Source organism: Musa acuminata, chromosome BXJ2-2 (genome assembly GCF_036884655.1).
Source record: "Musa acuminata AAA Group cultivar baxijiao chromosome BXJ2-2, Cavendish_Baxijiao_AAA, whole genome shotgun sequence".
Lineage (NCBI taxonomy): Eukaryota > Viridiplantae > Streptophyta > Magnoliopsida > Zingiberales > Musaceae > Musa > Musa acuminata.
The window spans coordinates 26,607,770-26,634,743 of NC_088339.1; the positions used below are offsets into that span (position 1 = coordinate 26,607,770).

A 26,974-nucleotide genomic window follows, 5' to 3' on the forward strand; every position below is an offset into this window, starting at 1 on the left:
TTATCTTTATTGATTTAGGAATAAAAAAAATCAAAATAGAGAGAATTCTACATCAATTATAATATCTTTGAATAGAGCTATAATGTTTTGAAAAATACTATAATCTCAATAAAAAATATTATAATGGAAAAATTAGGTCACTTTATCCTATGAATCAGTCCACCAAAGATGACGAAAGTTACAATTGTATCTCGACAAGTGTATTCTAAGGAATATAACAAAGGGCGACATCGATTGATAAATATGAAAAAAAATTGCAGCCGAGGGGCTTTTTGGGGAATCCATCTAATAAAAATACCAGTCCTACTTTCGGTAATTAGCATGTCTTTTCTATTGTGAACCCAAAGGCGGCGCCGACAACTGCAAGCCCATGGATCTATATAAATTGCCGAGAGGGCCGTAAATGGAGCCTCCATAGCCCCTCTTTCTTCCCTCTCTGATCAAGAGCCATCCTATAGAGGAGGGAGACGCAATCTCCTCCATCGCGGAGTCCGTGGAAGGCCCGATGGCGGCGGAGGAGGACGTCCGCCTAGAGGTGGAGGCCGTCCAGGCCGTCTATGGCGCCGATTGCATCGTGATCCGGGACTTCCCGCCCCATGTGTCCGTCCATATCAGGCCTCGTACCGCCGAAGATTCGTCGCAGCAGGTGAACCCTCCTTCTTCCTCTAGAGTTATTATTCCTCAGATATTCGTTCGGGGAACCAACGCAGTATTCCTTCTTCCTAATTCCTTGAGATGGGGTCGGTAATTTTCCATGTGGTTCTTGCATATATCTTCGATAGCTATTCGTAGACTTGTTATTGTCACGATTTCGCTCAATTTTGATTGGGACTCTGTTCCCCCTCACCGGAGGAATGGGTGGTTCGGAGAAAGTTGTTGATCCTTCCGGAGTTACGGAAATTGCTAGCTTCTCTTCTTAAGCATGAGTAAGAAAGGACAGAAAGAGGGGCATCCTGGAATTCACTAGAAGCAAATCTCTGACAATGCATGCTTGAACTTAGTTAATTTTTATGGTTTTACTTCCTGATAAACTCATCAAATTCTTGTTTCAATTGCATGAATTGCTAAACTTACAGAAAGTCTTAAGCCACGAAATCGTTAGGGACACTTCCTCATTTTTTTGACCAAATTTATCCTGTATTTTTGTAGGGTAGAGCCAATTACAAAGTATTATAAGTTTATTCTTGTTCCAAATTTCCTACTAGGAACCAACACTAAAAGACATTAGTCTGATGCAAAGCCATTCAAGTCAAAATTTATTTCTCATGTCAACAGCATGCCACTAGATAGGTATGGTCTTGTTACTCATGCAAGGAGGTCATGTTTATATTCACTACAGTGGTCTTTATATTACATGTTTCTTTGACATTTGGGTTTTAAGGGCTAAGCATTTGGTACAGAAAGAAACTATATAATTCTATACATCTCCATGCCTATAATGGAAGAGAACTGTGCAGAACCTTCTTGATAACTGAAGCTTCCAGTGTGGATGGATAGCATGTTGTAGTTTAATTCACAGTTAAGTAGAACTCAAATTTGGAACATTTTATGACACGGGACAGTTTGGCTATGAGGTATGTTGCTTAGCTTGGTTCATAATACTTGAGGGTGGAACTGGTTGCCTCTTTCATTGGATTGAGGTAAATAGTGGAAAATTTAGTTGCTTGCTAGATTACATTAGATGATATATGTTGCTTTACTGTGTAATTAAAATATGGTTAATTGACTTTATAAAAATTGTAATGGAATCTAAAAGCTGTTTACTATTTAAGGTTTTGTTGTTTTTAGATTTTCTTGAAGGATTCTTGACTAAGAATGTCTATGGATTTTATTTGTTGTTTGTTTTATTTTTATAGAATTAAATAACATTGATGAGATTGGAACCCTGACTCTAATGTTCTATATCACATACCATAATGATCGGAATATAAAATTATCATGAATTCAAATGAAAAGCCTGGATTTCAGTTCCAAGGGTGAAGGGAACCCTTCACTTTTGTATTATACCTACTGTAGATGTTTCTAATTTCTAGTCAACTACTCTTCTTCAACCATAGATTCTAACATCAGCTGAGATGTTGATAATAGAAATAGATCTTTTCAGTTTTTTGGGCTTCTTGTACACTTTTAACTATTTGATGGCTAGAAGCTCTCATAGCATCATGACAATTCTTGACTACAGCAATTTTTTTTCCTTGCCTTGTAAATCCTTTTTGCCCTCTTAATGAGTTGGATTGTCAATGTGTTTCGATATTTTTTGTTATATCACATGCAAGTCATGCCTTGCTGATCTTTTCATGGGAGATTTGTGTTAATGGATGAGTCACTCATTTTGAGTAGTCGATTAATCCCACTTGTTAATGTATTTATGAGCACCTTTTTGGTTTCAGTATCTGTAATCTGTTTTATTTCAAATCGAAACTTTTCTTGCTCATATTAAATGTCACTATTACTAATTCTTGCCTCTAATTTACTGCAGTTTGTGGAAGTCATCCTTGGTATAAAAGCATCTAATCAGGTACAGTGAAACTAATAGGATTTCCTATATGTAGCATATTCATACAGTCGCTGGTCAGTTTAGAAAAGGTTGTCTCCTTCAGCATGGCACTGAAATATGAATTGATAAATTATAGATATCAGTTATTTCATTTTTCAATCTTGGGTCTTTTTGCAGTGAAACAAACTGCTTGTTGAATGAGTCTGGTCCTTTTATGATTGTTGTACAAAGTAAAGCCAATCGATTCAATAGGAGCAAACATATTACTTTTATGATATGGTCCAGGATTTTTGTAATCATGTGGGAGAACTATATCCTAGGAATTTTTGCATCACATTCCATTTTTTCTCTGTTTTCCTTTTGTTAACCTAAGTTCACCACAAAGTGAATTCATGCTGTGATTGAATTTTGCATCACATTCCATTTTTCTTTGTTTTCCTTTTGTTAACCTAAGTTCACCACAAAGTGAATTCATGCTATGATTGAAAGTTGTGTTTCAAGTTATGATAATTTTTCTTCTATTACAATATTCATGTATGATGATCCTCTTGTCGCTTGTGATCTTTTAAGTTTTTTCTTTTTTTTTTTCACTTTAGGTTTAATTATTTGTCTTCCAATACGAAACTTGATTTCACTTGAAACTTTAAGAATTAATCTTTGCCAAAAAGAATGGATGAAACATACTTCTTGATTAATCCACATGCAAGTATTAACCATGATTGATCAGTTAACTGCTTCTTTTAGCATATAATGCACTCAATCTCCTTTTCTTCTTAATTGTGAGTGCAGTATCCAAGCACACCTCCTCGTGTGTACATTGTGGAAGCGAAGGGCCTTGATGAAAGTCGACAAACATATCTAATTACTATCATACAGAGTAAAGCATTGGAGTTATCTTCTTGCTTGATGCTTGTAGCCCTTTGTGAGGTTGTTTTGTAACTGTCTTTTCAATGTGTTTTTGAACTTGTAAAAACCGAATTTTCTGATGTGCAGATGGATCATGGATGTATACTCTTTCTGTATTTTTGTGCTTTGGGATGTTAATTTTAGGTCATTGTCATGGCTCAGTTTGTGGAATGTGCCAATTGGCATTGCTTTAAGCAGGAATCTCTTACGCTACATTTTCTACTCATAGTGCAAAGTACGTGAATCTGTCGAAACTAAAGCAGTCACTGGTCAACTAGGAAGATACGGCTGATCATAATATTAAGTTGTTATTTTCTTCAAACTTATAGCATACAGTTAGGAAAATTGGATCCGAGATAGTAGACTCAATAAGGGTCTTCAAGATGCATTAAAGTTCTCAATTTTCATTGTTAGCTTAAAACCATCTAGTTTCTGGTATTTTTGTTCACAAACAGAATTGCAAGATGGAACTCATTTTATATTTTTGGTCAATTCAGTCATTAAATCCATGTAAAGCAATGTAACTTTTGAGGCGCCCTTTACTATATCTATTAATCAATAGGAAGGTGTTGCCTAGTGCAAGGTTTTCCACACTGCATGTTGTGGGGATGATTAGATGTAAGCATCCTATATGCAGGGAGATTGTTTCCACATTTTGAACTGATGATGCTTTAGATGCAATAGAGTGGATTTTCCGCTGTACCAAGGCTGGTTATCATGTTTACGTGTCAACATGCTCCTTACAATATGTCCATGTTTGTCTGGATTTGAAAGGCCATGTTAATTTACATGTAGTTTTTTGATGTATTAATTTTGTTTTTGTTGGAGAATTCCTACATAGACTGTTTAATGCAGTCCCTAATACAGAAGGTTCCACCTGGTTTCGACTCAACCAAAGAGTGTCAATTTACATAAAATCTTAATCTTATTGCTGAATGTTTCTTCTCAGTGACATTTGATTTGAATTTATTGGATTAGATTCAAAGTGTTTTCATGTAATGATTTCTATTATATGCAGATAGTTTTATATGTGCTTTGATCTGACTGATTGCTGAATACTAGGAAGCAGTGGAGGTTCTTTCTAATATGAACCATCCTGAAGGAAACTGCCCTTTGTGTTTATATCCTTTGGTTGCCAAAGATAAGACTGGCTCTTCTTTGCCATTTATGAAGTTGATGTCTTGCTATCACTGCTTTCATAGGTAAAATTACATTTGATACCTTTTATGCAATTATTGAATCTTTTTATTATCAACTTAGTGGTTGATGATTTTTTTTCTTTTATGTGGTAGTGAATGCATTATCAGGTTTTGGAAATGGGTACAGGAGGAGAGAGAATCCAAAGCAACTGAGACAGCCACAGCTACCAATCTTGAAAGCACAAGAGGTACTTTCTTTTTATAAAACAAATACATAAAAAAAGAAATGGCAAAGCTGTGCTCACTAATAGATATTCAAAGTTTCAGCAACTGTGCTTGCTGCCCACGTATTAAACTTTTGGTGATTTGGATCATTGTAGGATGTAATAGAAGGAATTTGCATCTCAAATTTGTCATGTTAATTTAATGGTTTGATTTGCGACAACAATAAGAAAACTAGATATCTTCTTCCTGATGTAATGAATTCCAAATTTTAGGGTAAGGCTAACATTTTGTGATAACAATAAGAAAATTAGATAACTTTTTCCTGATGTAATGAATACAAAATTTGAGGGTAAGGTTAACTTTTACTAGACAATTCAATATTCTTTCTGTCATCTGTTAGGTTCTATCAAATGCATCATGTCCTGTACATTTACAACATGTCCATCTCAAACATTCTTAATTCTGTTGGTCGAGAAAAATAAGGTTAGATTTTGAGTCAGAGATGAAGGGTATGGTAATGGATTTATGTCCAAGAAACAAAATGCTTTTGTTCTAAGAGGCTGTGACAAATCTGGCTACTATTATGTAAACTCAAGCAAATAACCATTATGTCTTTTTCCCCTACTAGTTATTAATTTTTAATAACAAATAACCACTGATGAGTTCCGGTATGTGTATTGGTGTAGATCAGCAAAAAGGAAATTGTCCTGTTTGTCGCAAGGTGTTCGATGAGAAAGATATTGAGCATGCTCATGAGTATCTGGAACCAGATTCATCTTGCATGGTATGTATGAGTTCCCGAATGAATTGAAGAACTTATAGTCCATGTGCTATTATTTTCATTCCTTTACACCATCTCCTTTTAGTTTGTTGCCATCAGTTATAGTATATATGTAACTTTGTTAAATTTTGAAAGGAAATATGTTAATTTAAGTTTTTTAAAGAAATATGCAGAGATATCTTCTTCTTTGTTTATTTACTGAGACATTTTGCAAAGATGTTTTCAGGCTTCTCCATTATATGGCGAATCTTTTAGCTTAGTCCTGGGATTCGATAAGTGATGGTGTTTGATTAATCAATGGCTACTAGTTACAGGTTTCTTATAGGAAAGATATGTCAGAACAACACTCTCTCTTAGGGAAGTGCATCAGTTTGGTCTTAACTTGAAGTCAAATAAAGAAATGGCGTGCATCTATGAGCTCAACATGATACTTGGTTGAGTTCGGTTAAGAACCATCAGGCATGAACAAGTCAATGCATGTTCATGCTTTTCGAATTTATCTCTCGTTGCTTCACCTAATGATTTCTGTCATAATTTGTCTTGGCACAAATTATTGGGGTTAAGGTCCTTTTTTGTTATAAGAAAGTATATTTTACATGCAATCTATATTATATGTGTGTTTTGATGATGGCGTCGGTTGTGAAGCTTGGCATAAAGCAGACAGGTTGTTGATGGTATGCCCTAGTTTGATGAGGGAGGAGTAATGGAGATTTACATCACAATGAACTTGGCGGTGTGTGTGTGTGAGAGAGAGAGAGAGAGAGAGAGAGAGAGAGAGAGAGTTGGCGAGGTTGCTACACAAGAAAGAAGCATAGATGTGCTGGTGGCAGTTCTTTAAGGATGGAGGTTGTAGGAGAGGGGTGGCGGCGGTGGATCTTCCTTCTCATGTTACTAGTGTAAAGTTGCTGTGAAATCTGAAGAGAAAGTGTCATACGAGGACCCCCTCCCCTTTCTCTTTCTCTCTGTCCTCTTGTATGTGACTGAAAACATTTTTGAGTAACTCTGTTGCCATTGACAAGAAGCCACTTAGATAACTTTTGGTTTGCAGGGTCTTTCAGGAATAGACGAGGGAGAAGATGACGAGCTGCTACTTTCAAAGTCGGAGAAAAACAGAAGGCAGCATTTTGAGGCCCTCTTGAAGTTGCAGCAGGACAACAATGGCTTAATTGAACCCAGGAAAGATCTCGCCATACTACCTGGAATGTTTCTTCCTGAGCCCATCAACCCGCCCACTGTATCCTCAGCAACCAGCAGCGAGTCTGTGATTCCGCCTACTACATCTGCAGGAACCAGTGAAAACGATGCTGACCAAGCTGTTTCACGCCATGCTTCCGAGGAAACAAATGCAAGCAACTCCACGAACAAGGCCACCATGAGCAACAACAGGAAGAACACCAACATGAGAAGAAAGGGTAGAGCCCACACTCCAAGAGTACAACAACATGGGCAGTCCACTAGAAAACAGTGGATTAGGAAGGAACCGAATACTTCACACCAATAACACACACTCAAAATGTTAATTTTCTTTTCCTTTTCCTGTGATCACTCCCCACATCAGCAATTTTCATTATTGTTGTGCGAGAAAGAGGAGAGCTGCTGTTTTCTACATTCATAACTGCCCACAAAGCTGCTTTGCTACGGTGAACCCTTTTCCGAATGATGTCTTTTGTGCATTCATGGTAATTAGTCACTACTGTGGACACGACCTTAAGAAGAAGGTAGATGATAAAACTCAAAAGCAAATTAGACATTACATTGGAAACAAAAAAGAAAAAAAATTGCAGGGATAGAACAAGTTGTCATACTAGTCTAGGCTTCCCTTGGCCAGTGGGTTTGAATAATCTTCAAAAATTCAATAAAGAATTCTTAGAACAATAGGTTTGAATAATCTTTAATTTTTATAACGTCGAAATAAATTGTAGATCATTGTAATTGTTGATTGTTAATAAAAAAATTCATAGAAAATACGGTGGCTATTTCCTATTGTTCGTACAAAATGACTGATGGTTCCTTAAAAGATTTATTGGATGTCATAGAGTATAAAAGATTTATACTCTATTGTTATGCTTAAAAGATTTATTCGATGTCATAGAGTATAAAAGTTTAAACTCGTAAGATTATGATGGACATGATATTCTTAACACATTCTTCTTTTCATTTGAATATAATTCATTCTTGCATGCTTGATTTATTTCTTGCGAATGAAATCAACTTTCAATATATATATACAAATTACATTAATCTGTAAGAGCAAATAAGAAACAAAATGAGACCTTCATGATCCTAATGATTGGTCGGATTCTCCTATTGATGCCGATCCGAGATGGTGTAGCCGCAATTTTACGTAAGTCTGACCAGGTTAAAGGTCAACTCTTCCTCGTTGCTTGACTCGGCAATTGTCAAACCCTGTTGCGGTCATGAAGCGGATTCGGATCAAGTAAGCTTTGACCGAATTTTAGGCTCCAAATAATTGAATGTTTCGGTCTTCTCTAGTGACCTTTGACTTGAGTGTGTCACACCGAATCTGTTGACTGGAATTGGCAAGGCGAGTTATCGCACTCTCGTCACCTAATCCATACATATTTGAAGAGCTAGGAATTGTGGCATTGACGAGATCTAACGTCTGTGGGGACTAATTAAATGCCACATAGAATGCTCAACACCCACATTGAAAACATCAAACCATATGTCCTCCAATGAAATCTTTGGATCGTGTAATGGGTCGGTGCGCAGTGCATTGAGATACTTTACCACATTAAAATAAAGGTAACATCAGCTCATTTTCGTTAATGGCTCACTTTTTACAGTATGCGTAATTTAACCTTATAATTAGTGTATATGAACAACTTCTTTTTTTCTAAAAAAAAGAAAAGTTCATTCTTAATCCATTATTTATATATGAAACTAAAAAACGTTAGCTAATTTAGTTTGTGATGCTTTGAAATGATTTCTGAAAATTTAATATGTTACGATGCTAATACGGACTCGTCGAATTACGCTCGATCCCTCCATACGTTTTACTCGTTATCACCTTTGTAACCTCATCATGTTTTTTGATTATATTAAAATAAAACAAAATTATTATATTAATATAACGTATATAACGTTGTTAACACATAAGATTCAATTTGAGACTTATCACTTATATGATAATTTATTAATCGATCGGATGGAGACTTTCCACACACGCTTTTTTTTTCTTTCATTTTTTAATCCTTTTTCTCTTATTTATTCGACGTATCTTTTCAGTTGGCCGTTTCCCGATTCCCCCTTTTTACCGACTCCGTTTCTTGATGTCTGCATCATACTTCTTGTCCTTTATTCCCTTTTCCCTTCACTCACGGCTATAAATATGGAGGAGACCAACCGCCCTCTTTCCACCACCCATCTCCGCTCTCTCTCTCTCTCTCTCTCTCTCTCTCTCTCTCTCCTGCTTTGTGCTTCCTTCTTGCGCTTATGGCGTCATTGATCGGCCGCGGCAACGGAAACCTCACCCTCGACTTCATCCGCCACCACCTCCTCGCTGACCTTCCTCCGACGCCCCCCTCAGCTGTCCTTCCCCCGCCGCTACCCATCGGCAGCCATCACCACAACCACGACGGATACCGCTTCCCCGAGCCTGCCGCCCCCATGATCAGCTTCGGCCCCGCCGGCCCTGACCGACTGTCTTCCCTCACCGTCGCCCTCTCCTCCGAGCTTGGCTTCGACAGGGTGGAGGAGGAGAGGCCGCTGGTGGCTCGGGACGACGCACGGCGGTAACGTGGCGTCCGGCAGCGGCCGTGGGGGAAGTTCGCGGCGGAGATCCGCGACCCCAACCGCCGGGGGTCCAGAATCTGGCTGGGGACCTTCGACACAGCCGTGGAGGCCGCCCGAGCGTACGACCGCGCCGCCTTCCAGATGCGCGGCCGCAAGGCCATCCTCAACTTCCCCAACGAGGTCGGAAGCTCCCGCCAGCTGGCCCCTGCCCCTCCCCCTCCCCCTCCTGCGCCGCAGTCGGAAACCACTGGGAAAAGGAAGAGGGAGGCTGAGGAGGTGGCCGTGGGGCCGCGAGAGATCAAGAAGGAGAGGTCGCCGGAGGCTGAGGTCGTCGAGTTGGAGTCTGTTACATCGGCGTTTCCACTGACGCCGTCAAGTTGGAGCAGCATGTGGGACTTCGTGGAGGCGGATGCGGCGGGGTTATTCGACGTGCCGGCGCTAACGCCGTTATCTCCGCATCCATCGTTAGGCATTGCGGCGCTCCTCGTGAAGTGAGAGGCGAAACTGTTCTTTAGGAAACGAGATTGCAGGCAAAAAAATAAATATAATGAACGAGAAAAGATAACAAATTTTATTCCTTATCTTTGCCTTTTTACATTATCTACCGCTGTCGGCTGAAGAATCATGAGAATATCGAGTTTCCAACATCATATAATTTCACTGTTATGGGCGACAGATCAAAGTGTTCGATTACAGAGAAGCTTTGCTTGTGGGAACAGTTCTACCACCGTGCATAAGATGCCCCCGCAAGAATATCGAACAGTGTCAGTGACATGTTCCATCTATTGGGTCTATTAGAATCCAACAATTGGGTGATAAATTTTGCAAAATCTTCTCATACCTTTTTTCTTTTTCATTTTTTTTAAGGATGCTTTTCTTTGTGAGTTTTGTATGCGGCCCTCTTCATCTAGACTCAAAGGTGAGGGACTTTCGAGAAACGTTGGTATCGATGAGGGTGGGATGACTTTGAGATGGTCTTGAAGGTGACTTTGCATCCAATCCCTTCGACGCTGAAATAAATTTGGAGCATCATTTATATTGTGAAAGGTTTTTGAAATGAGGTTCAATCCTTGGTCTAACATCGGGAGTTAATTTATATACTTGATCGGCTAAGGGGATTCTTTGTAACGATTCCAATATCCCCCTTAATATTTTGTCAATGGGGTGATAATCTTGAATGACTTTTTCGGCTAAGGGGATTCTTTGTAACGATTCCAATACCTCCCTTAATGTTTGGCCTATGGGGTGATAATCTTGAATAACTTTTTATGAATTATTATCTAAAAAAACTGACAAAGAGGGATTAGGCTCGAATGATCTCTTATGAATTATGATTCATGAAGACTAATAGGACCATAGTAGATTGTTATTCATCGGAGCTGATCGACCATAGCCTCTCTCACATCATTGCCTAGTAAGAGAGATGATTCAATCCATCATTGCCTGATAAGAGAGATGATTTAGTCATTTTCTTTTAGGTTAACACTTCTATAATATCCAATTAACGGACAGTGATTGATGTGCACAAGGTCTCTAGAATAGTGTATCCTTCGATGTGTATCCTTCGATGTGCACGAAGTCTCGTCTCCCGTGATGTGCACAAAGTCTCTTCTCCCGTGACCATGAGAAAATGGATTCCAGAGTGAATGGTCTTAAACGACATTATTCTTTTCCATAAAAAAAAAACTTCGTCGGTGATTGGAGTCTCTTAAAATTCTTCAGATGGAATCTGTCATTTATCCACCAAGTCTACGAGTTTAATTTCTCTTTTTTTTTTTGGAGGGTATTCTAGAAGACAAACCTGGCCTGCAAACAGTTGATCAAATGGGATTTGACTTTTTCTTTCAGATCCAACGTCCCATGTTCTCTTCTTCCTTGTCGATTTCCTCTCCCGACTGTGTCTTGGAAGCAGCACGACGCTAAAGACAGATACCCGTGAAGTCAGAGTATTTAATGACGAAGACAACGACAACAGAAAGGACAGGAGATGTTTGACTAATTTACTCCATGATTACGAGATGGGGAGGACGAGGACGTTTTCGTACCCGCAAAAGCTGAGCAATTCAACATTGTAAACGAGCACCCAACAGTATATTATTGTTTTGAATCCCGGGGAGGAAACACAAGCACAAAAAGTAATGTAAAACATGGATGAGCTTTGACACTGTCACATATACTCTCAAAAATTCATGGATCAGACAGTGTCACCATAACGATCCATCGGCCACAGCAGATGATTGTATTGGTCAGACTTTGACTTTGACCTTGTAGTAAGAGGCACGTTTTAGCTCTCATTTTGTATGTGATAAGATGCTTTGCATGCCAAAATATTAAATTTCAAGAAGCGTAGAAACAAAGAGAAGCCTCTCAATTGCATACCACGACTTCAAGGTCAACCACGTAAACTGAATATTAGAGATGGAAGCAGCATGAAGTAGACCCTTTGTTTGCTCAGACTATTTAAGGCCAACCAGATTCAGTTGATGGGGGATGGGAAAGAAAGTGACTAAACATAACATAAAGAAAATAATTATCTTGCACAAGTTCACTAAAAACTTGACTGTTGGTGGGTCTCTGTTTATGTATTGTCCGGAAAGAGGATTTTATGATTATTCGTTCCTCTAATGCTCCATTTGGATCTGGAACCTACATGCTGATGCTCACGATTCCAGTAATCATACCAGTGATTTGGAGGAGATCTCCCGAAAAGTCTAGTGCTCATTGGTAGAATTCAACTTGTTCTTTCTATCATGAGGATATTCATTGTATTGAGAGGTGAAATATATTGAAAGCCTGTAGAAGAATGAACCAAATTCCATATTGAGATATAAGAGATTGAGGTGATACATGGAAGAGTACCATACATCAGAATAGCAGATTTGGATCCCTGATCAATGCTCTGTCGAATGAAAACTCCTGCAAATATCTATGGCAAATTGATTGCTCCGTGCAGCCAACACGCAAAAAGGTTTTACTATGTGCACAAGTGGAATCGACACAGCATCATAACAATATTAATCGACTTGAAAAAAGTGTGAATATGGATGAACACAATGTTCATATAAGTTGTTAATCTGAATGTCAGAAGTGTGAGTGTCAAGAATTTATTGTGTTGGATACTGCTTAGAGAGTCAAAGCCGTATCTACAAGGTAAGTACAACTTTTAGGGTACATGATAATGTTCGTCGTGGATATATTGCTATAGTTACTCGGTACCTCATGCATGTGCATTCCAACATATTAAATAAGCAGGCATTGGGGCCACCTATGACCTCACCCTAGCAAGTCGTTCCCTTATCTCATCTAGGTCTTCATCCTCTGCACCCTCGGCAACCGCTTCTCTCTGAAAATTTATGCAAAGTGAAATTTCAGCCCTTATGAATGACATTTGAAAACTACTCAGGTTGATGCATACCTCTTCAACATCCACAGTAGCTGAAGGTTGTTGAATCTTCTCCTTCCTCACAGCATCTGGTAGCTGTGACACAGTTTCACCTGCTATTGCAGCAAGCACTTTGTCCACTTCCTCTTCTATTTCCTCTTCAATGTCCTCTGAGTCCAAGGCTGTATCAACAGCATCATTCACCATTTCTTCAATCACCCCAGCCTAAATACCAAAAATATGTAGAATGAGTGCAATGCAACTGGATAACATCAGTAGTCACTCAACTACTATGAAAAACAGAATCATCAGCCGGACATCGACAAGAAGAAGTGAAGCATGATCTAATCTGTTGATGGAATCAAGTGCATATATTGGTTGCAATGCCAACGTGATGAACCTAACAGAACACACATATACTGGAGTACACTGAATTAATTTCACACTTCTACTAAGGTAAATAATATGGCTCTAAGATCTGAAACAAAATTGCATGACATCAGAGATCTCTATCATTATCTCCCTAGTCCACATATCTGTCAACCAAGCACCCTATATTAAGGAATGCTCATATTCCTAATGTGGTTATTTCAGTAACGATACAGTTCTGCATTTCATTGAACTATAGGCAATATCAGCATTAGTCTAGTTTATACTTCTTGGAGAAGAAACAAACTTCTGGTGCATGCACAATCATAATTTCAGGTAAACATTGTAAAGGAAGAAATCATACATCCAAAGAAAGCTTAATCACATGGGGAAATAGAAAAAAAAAACCAAACTCGGTTACATTCTCATTGCGATCACTGCTATGATTTATCCTAAAAATAAAAGAAGATCCCTCATAATGGAAAGTAAATCATGATAGCTTACCTTCAATTTAATAATATGTATTGTTCATATGAAAGACGGGCATGCAAATATAAAGTAAGAAAAAAAAAGTCCACACAGTCCAGTACATCAAAGATTATCCAAAGTATATTGGGTGAGGCAGTAAGAAAGCAACAAAACATATCACCTTCAAGACAGTACTCACAAGATCCTTAAACAAATGTAGAAAATAAACTAATCAGAAATGATATAATAATGTAGGAAAAAAGGCTCTCTAGTGACAAGCAGTCATGTTCTGATCAATATACAAGGGATCAAGAATGTTCAGTGTTGCATCAAACTTAAATATTAAACAGTTTGTGATAATAAATAATGATGCAGCAAGCATATGCCAAGTTCAAATATCCAAACATTTAAAGTAAACCTACATCTCATTCATTTGGATTAATATATTTCTTAAAATTAGTTAGGGCCAACAAAAGATATATCATCAAAATGAATACCTTTGTCATTTCTTTGCTAAATTCTTGCATTGTAACAGCAACTTCAGGAGCCTTCATCAGACTATTCACAAGCTTCATAACCTCAGCACTCTTGGATAGATGGCCAACAGTCCTGGCCGTTGCTGAAACCAACAGCAGACATCTATTATTTTTCTAGGAAAACAAAAGGGCATTATTGCCGGTCAGATGTGAAAATAGTGATAAAAGAAATGCAGAAAATAAATTTCCCATAAGCTGCCTTCCAATGATCCCATAAGTTATGACAAATATCTTGAAAAAAAAAAATATTCACTGTGGAACAAATTCTTACATGGTTCAATCCTAGATAAACTAATATAATAATTTAACATTATTTATTGGAACTTGGAAGTTCTTGCTGTCTTCTCTATATTCTTAATATACCATGCTACTAAAAGAAATATCTTTCATGACAGATGCTAATTAATTAATTAATTGTTTATTTATCATGAATCATGAAGTATCCTAATGAGTATATATCAATGTCAAACTTTGTCATATGTAATATTATTGTCATATTTCTATTGCCATGTCCAAGGCCATATCACATTTTCTAATGTTTTGATATATCAGCATATAGGTATTGTGTCATATCACTCTCTCATATCCCTATCCATGTTTTGTATGAGGAATGTCACTGAACATAAAAACTGCCCCATTCTGTTGCTCGAATAGAAACTTGAAAGTAGGCCACATTTTTTATTGGCATATTTCTTAAGCATTAAAATGAAAGTCCTCAAACGTAAATGTACGAAGAGGTTCTGTTGTCCATTGTCCATACCAACTAGTTCACCAAGGTGCATCGTGACTGAATTCAATTGTGCCTTATTTTCATAAAGACGGTTCACTGCTTGTTTTGATCTCACAATTTCCTTAGCAAGAGACTGCATAAGACGACAATGGTGCTTATTAGTGGCAGAACAACTTGGCTGCTAAAAAATAATATAACCAATTGACAAGAAAACAACAAAGTGAAACATTAACCATGCTTATAAAATTATCTTACAGAATTAACATTTGTCAATGTTCATATAGAAGCTCTGAAGCATATGTCCTAGTACACACAAATTAGATTGCAGAAAGTGGTCTGTATTGTTAAAAGAAATTTAAAACTTTAGTCTGAATCAGCCTGGAAATTTATGAGACAATCATAATTTGCTGCCTTTTTATCTCCTTAAACAAATATCCAACAGCTAAACCTTAATGAGCAAGTTCTAATTCTTCTGTGACAACTACAAGGAAAAACCTGATTAGTTGGTCTTTTGGATGAACAATCATAATTTGTTGCCTTTTTATCTCCTTCAACAAATATCCAACAGCTAAACCTTAATAAGCAAGTTCTAATTCATCATGTCACGTGTTCAATAGACATTTCACCTTAAATACTTGGGTACAATATCATAGACCATGTGGAAGAAAAGACAAAGGTGATCTTAGACATCAATTTATTCCCACATAAATCAAATGATGCTATTAAATAACCAGATTTGTAAAATAATTAGGATATGGATATTCTAGGGTCCCATCTAATAGCCTTGTCAAAGTGGGAGGAGGATGTCTGAGAAAAGCAAGAAACCAGGTGAAAAGAGAAAAAAACAAACACCAATTTACATGTACCATATGCTGCTGGCCATCCATAAGTATGTTGCATTAAATCTCCATGGTTCTAGATATCAACAGTTAAATTCTGATTACCCATATCTACCGATCTAGATGAAGAAAATTTGGAGCATATCTTCTTTTCAAATAAATCCACTCTAAAGCTTAAAAAATCAATTAATTTTACCAGAGTAAGTCGCTAATGAACCCTATAAGTTGAACACAACAGGTACCAACTATTTCCATTGCATGTTCACGATGTCAGAAACAAATGAGCCACAATCAAGTGCCCAATCAATAAGTTTCATAAGAAATTCTCAAATAGTTCAAATCTTGCTGATTCTTCCCACAAGTAGTGAGAAATCTCTCGGCAGAATTATGCCGCGTTTCTTGATAAAATATAAGAAACATGATCAGCATCATTAGATCGGACAATTGACTCAGCTATCATAAGTACCAAAATTCTCACTATCATTAACGAACCGATTCCTCAATAGAATCCAAGAACCTACATCAAGAGAAAGGGAGGGATTACGGGAGTTGATCCGACCTTCGCCGAAGCCATGTCGTTCCTTTTTGCGGCATCCTTAATCGCCTTCTGCACGTTCTTCTCCTCCCTCTGCACGTCTACAGAATCAATCGACCAAATAACAAGAATAAATTATCTTTCGAGATTATAGTTATCAATATGAGAAAGAAAGGGGGCAGAGATGGAGGATACGATGCCTCGGATCTGGCGTTCGATGTTGCGGCACTCTTGTCGGAGGCGGCGCTGCCATTCGCGGAGCTGCTGCTGGGGATTGGGTTTCGGCCTCAGAAGATTCTTCACCGTCTCCATCTCCTTCCTCTGCCGCTCCTCCTCTTCGTTATCTTTCCTCAACCCCAGCTACGGAAACAGGCAATCGATTTGGGCGTTTCCATGAGACCGAGGCGCATCCGTCCGGTTTGGTTTCCACCGCGCGAGAAAAAGAGAACAAAAAAGAAAAAGATGGCCCAAATCCAAATAATTAGATGGTTCTTACCCAGCTAATACCCGCCTTGTGTTTGGGGGAAGCCAACGGAGCCCACCAAGGCAGCCTCCAATCATGAAAGCACGTAGAATTTGATCGGCAACACTAAACAGGAGGGCTAAATATTGCACTTTAGCCCAGGAAGTAATTCTCGGGTGGGCCGATCCACCACGTCTGGATGGCCGAAGACAGCTATGGGACCCAATGGTTTTTAAAAAACTAATTTAAATTATACTATTATTGCCTATGGAAATTTCATTTATTAGTTGGTTTTTAATAATTTTTGAAAATATCTTCTAGTAAAAAATACATTCTCTTGGTTTTTCTTTCATTTTCCCAAGCATTTTATCCTCGCCAAGTCATAAATACTGAAATAGTAATTAGGACTGACACGGAAACTAAAACGACGCGTCAAACTATGACCTAAATAATTGGACATTAAAACAAAGGTGCTTGGAATTTCGAGGTGACAATCTGACTAGTTGCAATGAAATCTATGGATTACCGGGTTAGCATAGTTCTAATAGAAACATTAGACTCGATTAATGGAGCCCCTGCCAACTAATTCGCCAAACAGGCCTGTGAACATAAAGTAAGATGCTGCAATAGGCATTTAATGAACAATATCACAATACTTGGAGCCCCTCTGATATACAACATTGTGTTCTACAGAATCATCCGTCGGTTTCAAAAAATGTACCTTCTTACGTTACAGACTACCATGTTCGTTGGATATCTATCTATTCTAACCGTCACGATATTTCTAAGCCTAAATTTGAAGAGCAAAAAGGTATGAGGTCAATTCACTGACTAGAAACAACTAAAAACTTGTAATCTATCCTCACTAATGCAACCGAGGAAGCCAGGGCCTGTGGATCTTCGATCATACCTTAAATCAAGAATAGGATGCTGATGTGGCTTCAGCTTCGCGTACGTTCTGAACGAGGGTAAGCCCCAGATGTGCACCCCATGAGATGATTCATCCCCATAAGCAAACAATGAGTTATCCCCTTCTGTGCATAAGATGGCAGATTTGGGCATTCGAAGTTCACTGACAATGCTCTTACCAACCTCTTCACTCTGAAAGGATAATCCGTCCACCCCCGTGATGAGAACATGAGAACCTATTTTTCCTGTAGTAGAAAGAATGGGTGACGGTGACGGTGACATTGGAATTTGAGAAGTCATGCTATCATTGAACAGCTCAACTTTCTGCCGAAATGAAGCCACCATGCTATCAAGAGAACCACAACAGGCAAGTGATATGCATACTCCTCGATTTTCCATTTCTGGTATCAAAAATGGCCTGCAATGAAGATTAAATGTTTGATCAGCAAAACAAGGGACAGCAAACTTCAAAACTAAAACACTGGGTGTCAGCCTTCACGAAGATTCTCGAGACTGAAGTGAATCATTAGATGTACAAAATAAGTGTTTTTGCAACCAACCTTCCACAGCTAGAGCCAACTTCCCAAATACAAGGGCCTGAAGAAGAAGCAGTAAGAACTCTACTCCCTCCATCACTTAGCACAACAGAATGAACAGTATGAACTGGGTGCCCAGTCAAGCCCTCCATTACTTGCATGGGTACTGCTGTTTGACGAATATCAAAGACTAAAAGCATGCCATTCTGTCACTATGAGGAAAAAACACTTTATGATACTTCATCTTAATGCATACCAATGATAAAATAAGAGCTTCCCAGCAACCTCACTGAATCTTAATGAAACAAATAAAGGAAAAAGATATCGGTTAACTAAACCTGCAATCCAGTATAAACATAATGTGTGTTGCTGTTGTCTCCCGAGCACGACCAGGCAGGAGCCTACAAATATCGATATTGTTTTGTAAGTATAAAAAGAAAACGAGATGTTTTTTATTGAAAAAGTATCATTTAATTTTCCTGGTAAAAGTGGTAATAAAACCAATCAGGAAACTTGAAGGCATTCCCGAAGTTCAATCTAAGAGGCTGCGGTAGGACAAGAAAGACTCTTGGATGTTCTGAAGCTGTTTTATACCCTATTAACTATGATTGATCATGTTATAGAAACCACAACTAGGCACATTCCAACCCTTGGATGTATGTTGTCTGCATTTACAAATATAATATTTACTAATCACCCATAACCTTTGGAAATCAAGTGACGCTCCTGAGTTATTTCACAACGTAGTTTTCTAACTTCTATTTATCCTAGACCTCAAAGACTATTTACAATTAAACATTTGAACCATAACAGCAGGGAATAAGTATCAAAAGCCTCACACATATTGAACAAACTTATGCACTCTATCTATATATGCTAACAAAAGTTAACAATTAGCACAGAGGAAGAAACAGAACAAGTGGATGATTTAGCTAACACACAAGGAACAGCCGTAGCAGCTATAAAGAAAGAGTACACATAAACTCTAAAAAAATGTTACCCCTCTAACATACAAAGAGAAAGCACTTGCAAATTAGACACGAGATTCCTGATAACGGCACAAGCTAAGGATGTGCAAACACTACTCTAGCATAAAGTTGATACATGCTAAGACAGTAAGAATTCTAGATTCTTACTGTCACTCACTCTTTCAAGCAGAGCACTGTAAGAATTGTAGATTCGATTATCTGTATTCACAAAAATGACATATATCCAGCAGGCATTTCATGTCAAGATAATTAAATATTGCAAATAATTACAAAAACTTATGAGTCATAAGGTCAAAGAATTACCGGTAAGTCATACTTGAGGACAAGATTATTGCTCCTCATGCTGAATACAAAACACAACCAATAATGTAAATTGACTTTGTTAAAGAGATGTTGGTTAGGCATTTTGGTAACAGACTGCCAAACAGAAAGCACATGAACCTGAAAAGTAATAATTTCTTGCCCAGTGATGCGAGAAGTGCAAGTCCATCAGGAAGGATTGTAAGATCCCTTATAGCTTTAGTATTAGGAGGAAGCTGTATTGTCTCTACTTCATTCTGACTTAGCAAGCTAATCTGCAGAAAGAAATAAAGCATTCCTATAACAAGTATTAAACCTTCACTGAGTCACAAAAAAAAAAAAAAAACAAAAAAAAGCTAGTGGTTCTATTTCCGATGTATGTCTAGGATGTCAAGAAGTACCTTGCTAAGAACATGCTCTCGCTCAATTCCAGGGGCCTTTCCTGAAACCATTATAATTTGACTAGATCCATCTATTCCCATAACCCGAGCTCCATCTAGCTCCAACTCATTCTGCAAATAGGAGAAAGTAGGTTCCATTATAAATATCACTTAAGTTTGAAGCTAGAAAAATCAGCTCCAAGTTAAACAGGAGAAAAAAATGCTGACATAGGTAAAGTTTGCAATAGTACATGCAAAAAAGGGGAAATATGTATAATTTAATCAACTATTTGTTCACCATAATCAAAACCTTGTGTAGAAGTACACTGGATCTGAAAGTGATCATCTTATCGTCTCACAATGAGCCAAAATGAGCAGTTACTTCAATATTAGACAAACGATCTGCAGTCTTACCAAACAGATTGATCCATCTGGAATGGGTCTAGATGCAAGATTCCACTATTCTGCAAAATTTCCATGTCTGAGAGTAAAGAATAAGCCTGGCCTATAAGAACCAGACAGGTACAAAGTTTGTCAAATCCAAAGTTACCTTATCCCTGTATTTGACATATTTAATTCATACCTTTTTTTTTCACTTCATGTTTCTTAGCTTCATTGTGCAAATTTTCTAACAACCAAATAAAAAATTCATCTGCTATACCAGCATCAACAATATTTTCTCCAACAGATTTTAAAGTCTCATACACATAAATGTTCATAAGTGACTCAATCTTTCTTCTTTCCTCTTCTTTTTAATAAGATGTATGACCCTTAAGAATTCGAATTAGTTTATCCAGATGGCATCCTTCCCAAGTTGCATCATATCTATAATATTGATATGAGTATTCAACAACAACCATTAACCAACAACCATTTTCTACTCTGGCATTCTATTTGGCAACAACTATAAGCAAAAATAGTTGCAAGACACAGGACAAAAAGCAATATAATGAAATTTGCTATACACATTACGACCCATTTGCATGAAAACTCTCAAAGGAGTCCCATAATTCTAATTCAATTTTCTTTTTTAGATTCATAGTCTCATTTCTGACATAAAACTTGAAGTTCCTTAATACCAATTAAATTATTCTGTAAATCCATTTTTATTCAGTTGTTGCATATATCCACAAAATCTAATCTATCTAGTGTTAATCAAATTTTAAGCAAAAAACCAATTTTAATCCTAGGATGAAATTTTATCAGACTGGGATTCATCTGTGAACCTCACTCAATTTTTCTTCCATCGCCTTATTCTGTCATTTATCCAAAATCTCAATTTTTCATCTCAATGGGATTCTTGTTTGATCATAACTTAATTTTGTATAGAAATTGCAGTTTTCCAATTTAACTGTTTGATTATCTCAAATATATTTGTCCATCCTCTTTTGATTCCTACCCTCAATTACCTTTCCTTTTCTCCTTATTTCTTACTTTGTCAATCAAATCTCACTAGGATACCATCATGTTTTAGATTCCCATCCATGCAACTTGGTACAAATTGACCATTCACTTATTTATCTTCTCTTTTTGTGGTTCTCTCTGGATTTGAAAGGAGTGAGGGAACCACTTAGTAGAACCGGACATACATATTACAAATTTTTCTAAGAGAAAGATATATAATCAGATGGAAGTATTACTTTGTTAAGTTTTCTGAAATGCCACAAGTTTTCAAGTCTGGAATTCATGTCATCATGGCCTAGCATTTCAAATATACTTATATTTCTATTGATACAAGTTCTTTTTTCTTCACAACTTCAATGCAACATTTAACATTTGAAATCATAAGAAATTCACCCCATGAATATATCATTGACCAAGAGTCACCAAACAGAGTTTTCACCATATGAAAAGATAATGTACAAAGAGTATGTGCATTTTGGGTAAAGTCGCTTAGGGCAGCTTCAGAAGAATAATATATTTACCACTTCAAAGTTAACATGATGCACCAAAAAATAGAGAGAGAACCTGCAACACAAAGCGGCAATGATGAAGCCCATCATCTCTTACAGACTCAAAGTTGTTTTCTGAAAGTACACAACCAACATTAATTATAATGTAGTCCAATATCAAATGAAGTGTGATTGAATATATAATATATACTGCCAACCATACAAATAAAACAATCTAATTCAAAATATTTGAACAACACCTCGGACAAAAGAGTATGTTGCATTAATGAAGCTAAGGTATCCAGGTTTTACCCAAGGGGTGAGCTGTAGAGATCCACCTTCCATCAGAAGACTTAAAATGCCTCCTCATTTTTGACCCTGATAAAGTGTGTTCCAAGCAAGCCATTTTCTACATCACCAGAATTTAAGAAAATTTTAGACTTCTGCACACACACCAAGAATTCAAAATATTATGGGCCATTTCTATCATGTACTGGTGTTCCCACCACATTGGTTAATACCGACATATCAAACAATTTTTAGTATACTTTTGTTGCTGTATCAAGGCAACATTGTATCATACTAGTTGGTAAGTGCCAGTCTGAAAAGATTCAGACAGGAGTACCAATATCAATGTTTAGAAACTTGGTGCACAAAATGAATTCCAAGAGCTAGTCAGAAATTAATCATCATCATTGATTAAAGTAAGAAAGATCTAATTGATTTCACACCTGTCTTAGGGAACTCTCTGCATCTCTTGCATGCTTCTGCAAACCAGAAAAAAAAACAAACAGCTTATCAGCTAAAAAAAAGCAAGCATCATAACCTACTACATGTCCAGGAAAATTCCCATTCACAATCACCAAAAGGATAGACAATGGGACATGACAGCTTGCTGAACATTTTATTATCAGATTCTAAGCCATACTTCATCAAATAAGCACTAAATACATATAAGTGTGATGCCAAGATTATCAGGAAAGAGAATATGCTACATGATATGGAGTTATGAATTGTGTGGTGGAATTACCTTGTGCTTGTTAATCTCCATGATCAGTTCAGCTTTCTGCACAAACAGTTAAAAATCATTAAAATTACTATAAAGCACTGAAGCGAGTTCCTTCAATATAGTTAATAAATATGCCTCCTCATTCTCAAAATCATTAATACTCATCGTGAATATAATTTATTGCTCCAATAGTGCAGGGAAGAGAGAATATAATGAGAATTATAGTATTCCATCATTTAATTTTAGCCTGATTTAATTGCAAAAACAACTATTCATTACAACTTGAAAAATTACTAGTTAGCATTTAAAATAATTTCCAAGATAAACCATGGTGAGAACATTAACAGTGAATCTACATTTAAAAAAAGGAAAAAGGTATTCTGATCTGCTGTAAAGGTATGCAAAGGAAATAAAAGGATTTGTTGTTACATAAGCTAGGGCTGGGTCAAGGCAACATAATAGATGAGGCATTGTACTGATGCATGCTAGAATAACCCAGAAACCACTTGGATGAACCATATTAATAAAACAACTAAAGAATTGTTAAACCCCTAGTTTCAAAGGGTTGGTGGGAAATGAAGGAGAAATAGACTCTCATACAGAGTGGCACGCAGTGAGAAAGAGAGTCATCAAGCACTAACAGTATTTGGAAGAGGTACAACATGAAGAACTCACAATAGACCATTCACTGCACTGCTTCCCTCGGTCAAGCATGAATAAGACACTCACCAAATATCAACCTTCTGTGGTTAAATTAGAACCTAGGCTGCTTGACCTGGCCCTACTGCTTATCCTTCATGAATTTAGCATGATTTGCCACCTCCTTTATCCTCAAATAAGGAGACTAGCTCAGCCTCTATTATTATCATTGTTACACCCAAGATATTGCTTGTGCACATGGTAGTCTACTTTGCTCATGCTTGTTGCATTTAATGCTTTTCTTCTTGGGGATCATATAGGTCTTATATTAGTCGATAAAGTTAAATAGGGCATAGCCAACTATGATCTTCTTGACATAATAGGGCTCACCAGCAATGATTTATAGGAAAATTTACATGTTATGTATTCAAAATAAGTACCAGCATTTTAAAGATTTGATTGATCACTGATTCGTAAGATGGCTAATGTTATCAAGTCACGCAGCTAATAATTTCACAAAACTCAATTTATTCAAGAGGAGGATGATGTCTGGTATTCAAAGGCACACTACATAAATGTTGTTCTACCTGTAAGTACACCCAACATTTATAATTATTAAATTACAGTAAATCAGTTTTGCAGGTGGAAGAAAACAGGTTACAATGTAAATAGAGCCAAAAAAAAAAATCAGAAAATACATTTCAATAGTGCATGTCATCTTAGGTAACTTCCACTGAAACATATGCATAGTAACTTACCTCCAATTTAAGAGATTCATTCTGTTCCCGTAGAGAATGCACTTCCTGAACGAAACAAATTGCCCAACAGTTTAAATGTCATGAATATATAGAAACTGCACTACAATGGAAAAAAAACAAGAACCTTTTCTAGATCATCATTTGGTACAACAATCAGAGGTGCATACAGATTAATCATCTCTTTCCGCCTAAATTTCCTATTACATTGAGGACACTGCAAAATTATGCAAACAAGAATTAAACAAGCAAAACTTCAGACAAATCATACCTTACATATGTTGCTTAAAACATCAATGTCCAGTTCAAACAAGCAACAAGAATTAAAATACCTTTCCAATATTCTTTCCAAATTGCTTAAACCATCTCTCTAGGCATGATCTACCATAAACATGTCCACAGGGTATACAGCTGTAATTACAATGACAAATATATCAGCCTGCAGATCACTTGATGCTTAAGCCACAAACTACCAGAAGAGGACAAAATATTTGTTTCAACAAAAGCATAAAGTTCTTTATGGAGAAGTATAATTCCTAGTCATGACAGCGCAAGCTAAAAATTAGCCTAATTATACATCAACACCTCAAGCATGAGTCAACATAACATGTAACCATAGCTTACTGGTATGATATATTTTAATCATTCTAGACAAATGTGGAGTGACATGGCAATCATTGTTAATATGAGAAAGGTAAGGTCCTCCATAAAAGCAATTGTTATATAATCTAGAATAAGAAATTAACAGTAATTCATTAAATCATCACAACACACTTTTCATAGCATGTTTAGGTTATCCTTCTGTCGTATCTTGCCATATTGGTTACCACCATGTACCGTATTCAAGTTTGGAATTGGTAAATACAAGTTAACTGCTTTGAAACCCAGGAAATTCAGAATTCTTGTCACATCCAAAGAGGATGTGTTGGACACGATACTTCTGTTCTGCACCTTAATCATTGTTACCTACTAATTAACAATCTTAGCCACCCATTTTCAAACCAGGTTGAGTCCACTTAGCTAAAATTGGATGCTCAACTGACATGAATAATTTCCATGGAAATACTGATCAATAGCAAATTATTAGATGAGTTTCCCAACATCTTTGTGAGATCATCAATTTTCCAACCAGTGGAAGCAATCTCAATAGCAATCATGAGTTGCCTGATATTTCTTTTGGTTTCAAAGAAATCCTGGAGTGGAATTCAAGATACCCTATGCCAAGCTCTTACGCTTACCAACTGCGAATTAGAATTAACTAAAGAACAATAATAGGATAATAAAATGAGTTTGTGTTTGAGCCTGTCTTGAGTAAAGTAAATGTTGGCAATGATTCTTTTGTCATTTTTTCCAGAATTTTTGTCCATAGTTTCAATAGTTCTTTCGGAAAAGTGATAAATAAGATTTACAATTTTAATATTATCTAAATTTTTTGTAAGATGATAAAGTGCAGATTCTAATATTTGATCACTCTGTCAAGACAAGCACTAGATTTGATTAGGACAAATATAAGAAAAATTGGACATCAAATCAGCAATATAAAAAATTATGGGTGGGAGTTTTCATTAACCCCTATTTTCTTTCTCTTTTAAAGAATTCTTTTCCCGGCATCTACTCTGTCTGAAATATTTTTTATTCTATCCCTTTAGAACTCCTTTTACAATGTCATATAATGATAAATACAATAATGATGACTCAATCATCCCAATCTTGCATCGTAGGCCTTTGGATTCCATCAATAATAATTTAAGAAGAAAAAAAATGTCAGCGAGAAATATGCAATAACACATCAACAGTCTGAAGCATCAGGTCATTTTTAATCCTACACATTTATAGCAAAGAGATTACAATTTCATCATCAAACATGTAGGATGCCAAAGGCCAATTGGTCTTGGATGTGCCCCAGAAGGGGCATTGTAAAGAAGAACTCTAATCCCATGGTGCCCAGATGAGAAGATTTTGCAAATATGAAGAGCACTAGGTTCAAGCACCAAGCTACATCCAGTTATATCTTATCAAAGATGGAGAACATGTTTGGACATAATTTAGAGATAAGCATCTTATGCACAGTACTGAATCTACAATACACGAAGTATATCTCACAATAGCAATATAATCTCAATCTCGCCGTACTCCCAACTCTACCAGAGCCAAAGTGCCGTGTGATACTAAGTTTAGAGAAACTGAAAAAAGAAAGAATAAAACAAAATAAATCAACAAAAACAAGAAAACCCTAATATTTTGCTTACCAGACACGATGAGGTCCATCGGCGCTCCACGTCTCGAAGCAAACGGGGCAACTGGGGAAAAGGGAACGGTCCAACTCCACCCCATCCGTCTTGTCCAAACCCTCGCTCTCTCCTCCACCTTTCCCCTTCTCCTCCGTCGTCTCCACTAGTTCCTCTTGCTCGTCCCGCCCGTCGTTGGCGTCTTCCCCTTCCGTTTCCTCGTCCGAATCCACCACGACCTCCACGGCGCCGGGCAACGACTCCTCCGATCGCCGCACCGCCTCCAGCGCCTCCTCGAAAGCCTCCGAGATCGAGAGTTCCGCCGCAGCTGTTTCGGCTATGGTTTCCGAGAGGTCGACGTAGACCGCTTCGTCGGGACGAAAGGAAACCACCACGGAATCGTCCACGGTGGGCTCGTTGTCCTCATCGTCTTCGTCCTCGCTCTCTTCGCGCTCGTCCACTTCTACTTCGGGACCTCGAGGAGGAATGTTCGACGGCATGAACTACGATGGAGGAAGGGGCAAGGAGAAGGCGAACGTTCGTTTTGGGAAGCAGAGACGCCGTTAACGGCGTGATGTGGGCTTTCTTAGGACGACGACGCCTGTGCAGTCTGCAGGGAACGTGCTGCGGGCTGGGAAGTCGGAGATGTGCGGGGATGAGATCCAAATTGTTAGAAGAAAAAGACCTTTCTACTCTTTAATTCCCCGCTTG

At 37.5% G+C, this 26,974-nt stretch overlaps 3 protein-coding genes and 1 pseudogene across 4 annotated transcripts; 2 read left to right on the top strand and 2 right to left on the bottom strand.

Annotated features, from left to right (window-relative positions):
* The first annotated feature begins 387 nt into the window (after positions 1-387).
* LOC135605662 (uncharacterized) lies at positions 388-7,221 on the top strand. Its single transcript, XM_065096017.1, has 7 exons — positions 388-646; positions 2,480-2,518; positions 3,287-3,424; positions 4,466-4,605; positions 4,696-4,790; positions 5,454-5,551; positions 6,597-7,221. The coding sequence occupies exons 1-7, from the start codon at positions 506-508 to the stop codon at positions 7,047-7,049; spliced, it is 1,104 nt and encodes a 367-aa protein (XP_064952089.1). The 5' UTR covers positions 388-505; the 3' UTR covers positions 7,050-7,221.
* Positions 7,222-9,004: 1,783 nt separating this feature from the next.
* Positions 9,005-9,881, top strand: LOC135604828 (ethylene-responsive transcription factor ERF104-like; annotated as a pseudogene).
* Positions 9,882-12,345: 2,464 nt separating this feature from the next.
* On the bottom strand, positions 12,346-16,590 carry LOC135605665 (vacuolar protein sorting-associated protein 24 homolog 1-like). Its single transcript, XM_065096022.1, has 6 exons — positions 16,364-16,590; positions 16,188-16,264; positions 14,820-14,922; positions 14,021-14,142; positions 12,720-12,911; positions 12,346-12,647 (listed from the first exon to the last, which is right to left on the bottom strand). Exons 1-6 carry the CDS (start codon positions 16,473-16,475, stop codon positions 12,570-12,572), a joined length of 684 nt encoding a protein of 227 aa, XP_064952094.1. The 5' UTR covers positions 16,476-16,590; the 3' UTR covers positions 12,346-12,569.
* Positions 16,591-17,229: 639 nt separating this feature from the next.
* Positions 17,230-26,915, bottom strand: LOC135605663 (uncharacterized). 2 transcript variants are annotated; one of them, XM_065096018.1, is made up of 14 exons: positions 26,285-26,915; positions 24,368-24,446; positions 24,163-24,252; positions 24,039-24,083; positions 22,663-22,698; positions 22,364-22,399; positions 21,945-22,041; positions 21,709-21,767; positions 19,762-19,872; positions 19,502-19,635; positions 19,364-19,403; positions 18,410-18,472; positions 18,096-18,277; positions 17,230-17,953 (listed from the first exon to the last, which is right to left on the bottom strand). In XM_065096018.1, the coding sequence occupies exons 1-14, from the start codon at positions 26,761-26,763 to the stop codon at positions 17,458-17,460; spliced, it is 1,947 nt and encodes a 648-aa protein (XP_064952090.1). In that variant the 5' UTR covers positions 26,764-26,915; the 3' UTR covers positions 17,230-17,457. The 2 variants fall into 2 exon arrangements, with proteins under 2 accessions (XP_064952090.1, XP_064952091.1); XM_065096019.1 differs by lacking the exon at positions 17,230-17,953 and having other exon boundaries at positions 18,145-18,283; positions 26,285-26,902.
* Between the last annotated feature and the right edge of the window lie 59 nt (positions 26,916-26,974).

Coding starts and splice junctions, on each gene's coding strand:
- LOC135605663 (XM_065096018.1), bottom strand. CDS start 26,763: ATGCCGTCGAACATTCCTCCTCGAGGTCCCGAAGTAGAAGTGGACGAG. Junction 19,636..19,761: donor GAGAGCATGTTCTTAGCAAG/GTACTTCTTGAC, acceptor TTCTTTCTGCAG/ATTAGCTTGCTAAGTCAGAA. Junction 19,404..19,501: donor AAGAAATTATTACTTTTCAG/GTTCATGTGCTT, acceptor TTTTGTATTCAG/CATGAGGAGCAATAATCTTG.
- LOC135605665 (XM_065096022.1), bottom strand. CDS start 16,475: ATGGAGACGGTGAAGAATCTTCTGAGGCCGAAACCCAATCCCCAGCAG. Junction 14,923..16,187: donor ACGACATGGCTTCGGCGAAG/GTCGGATCAACT, acceptor CGTCTTATGCAG/TCTCTTGCTAAGGAAATTGT. Junction 12,912..14,020: donor TTAGCAAAGAAATGACAAAG/GTATTCATTTTG, acceptor TTTGGTATTTAG/GCTGGGGTGATTGAAGAAAT.
- LOC135605662 (XM_065096017.1), top strand. CDS start 506: ATGGCGGCGGAGGAGGACGTCCGCCTAGAGGTGGAGGCCGTCCAGGCC. Junction 3,425..4,465: donor TGCTTGTAGCCCTTTGTGAG/GTTGTTTTGTAA, acceptor GCTGAATACTAG/GAAGCAGTGGAGGTTCTTTC. Junction 5,552..6,596: donor AACCAGATTCATCTTGCATG/GTATGTATGAGT, acceptor TTTGGTTTGCAG/GGTCTTTCAGGAATAGACGA.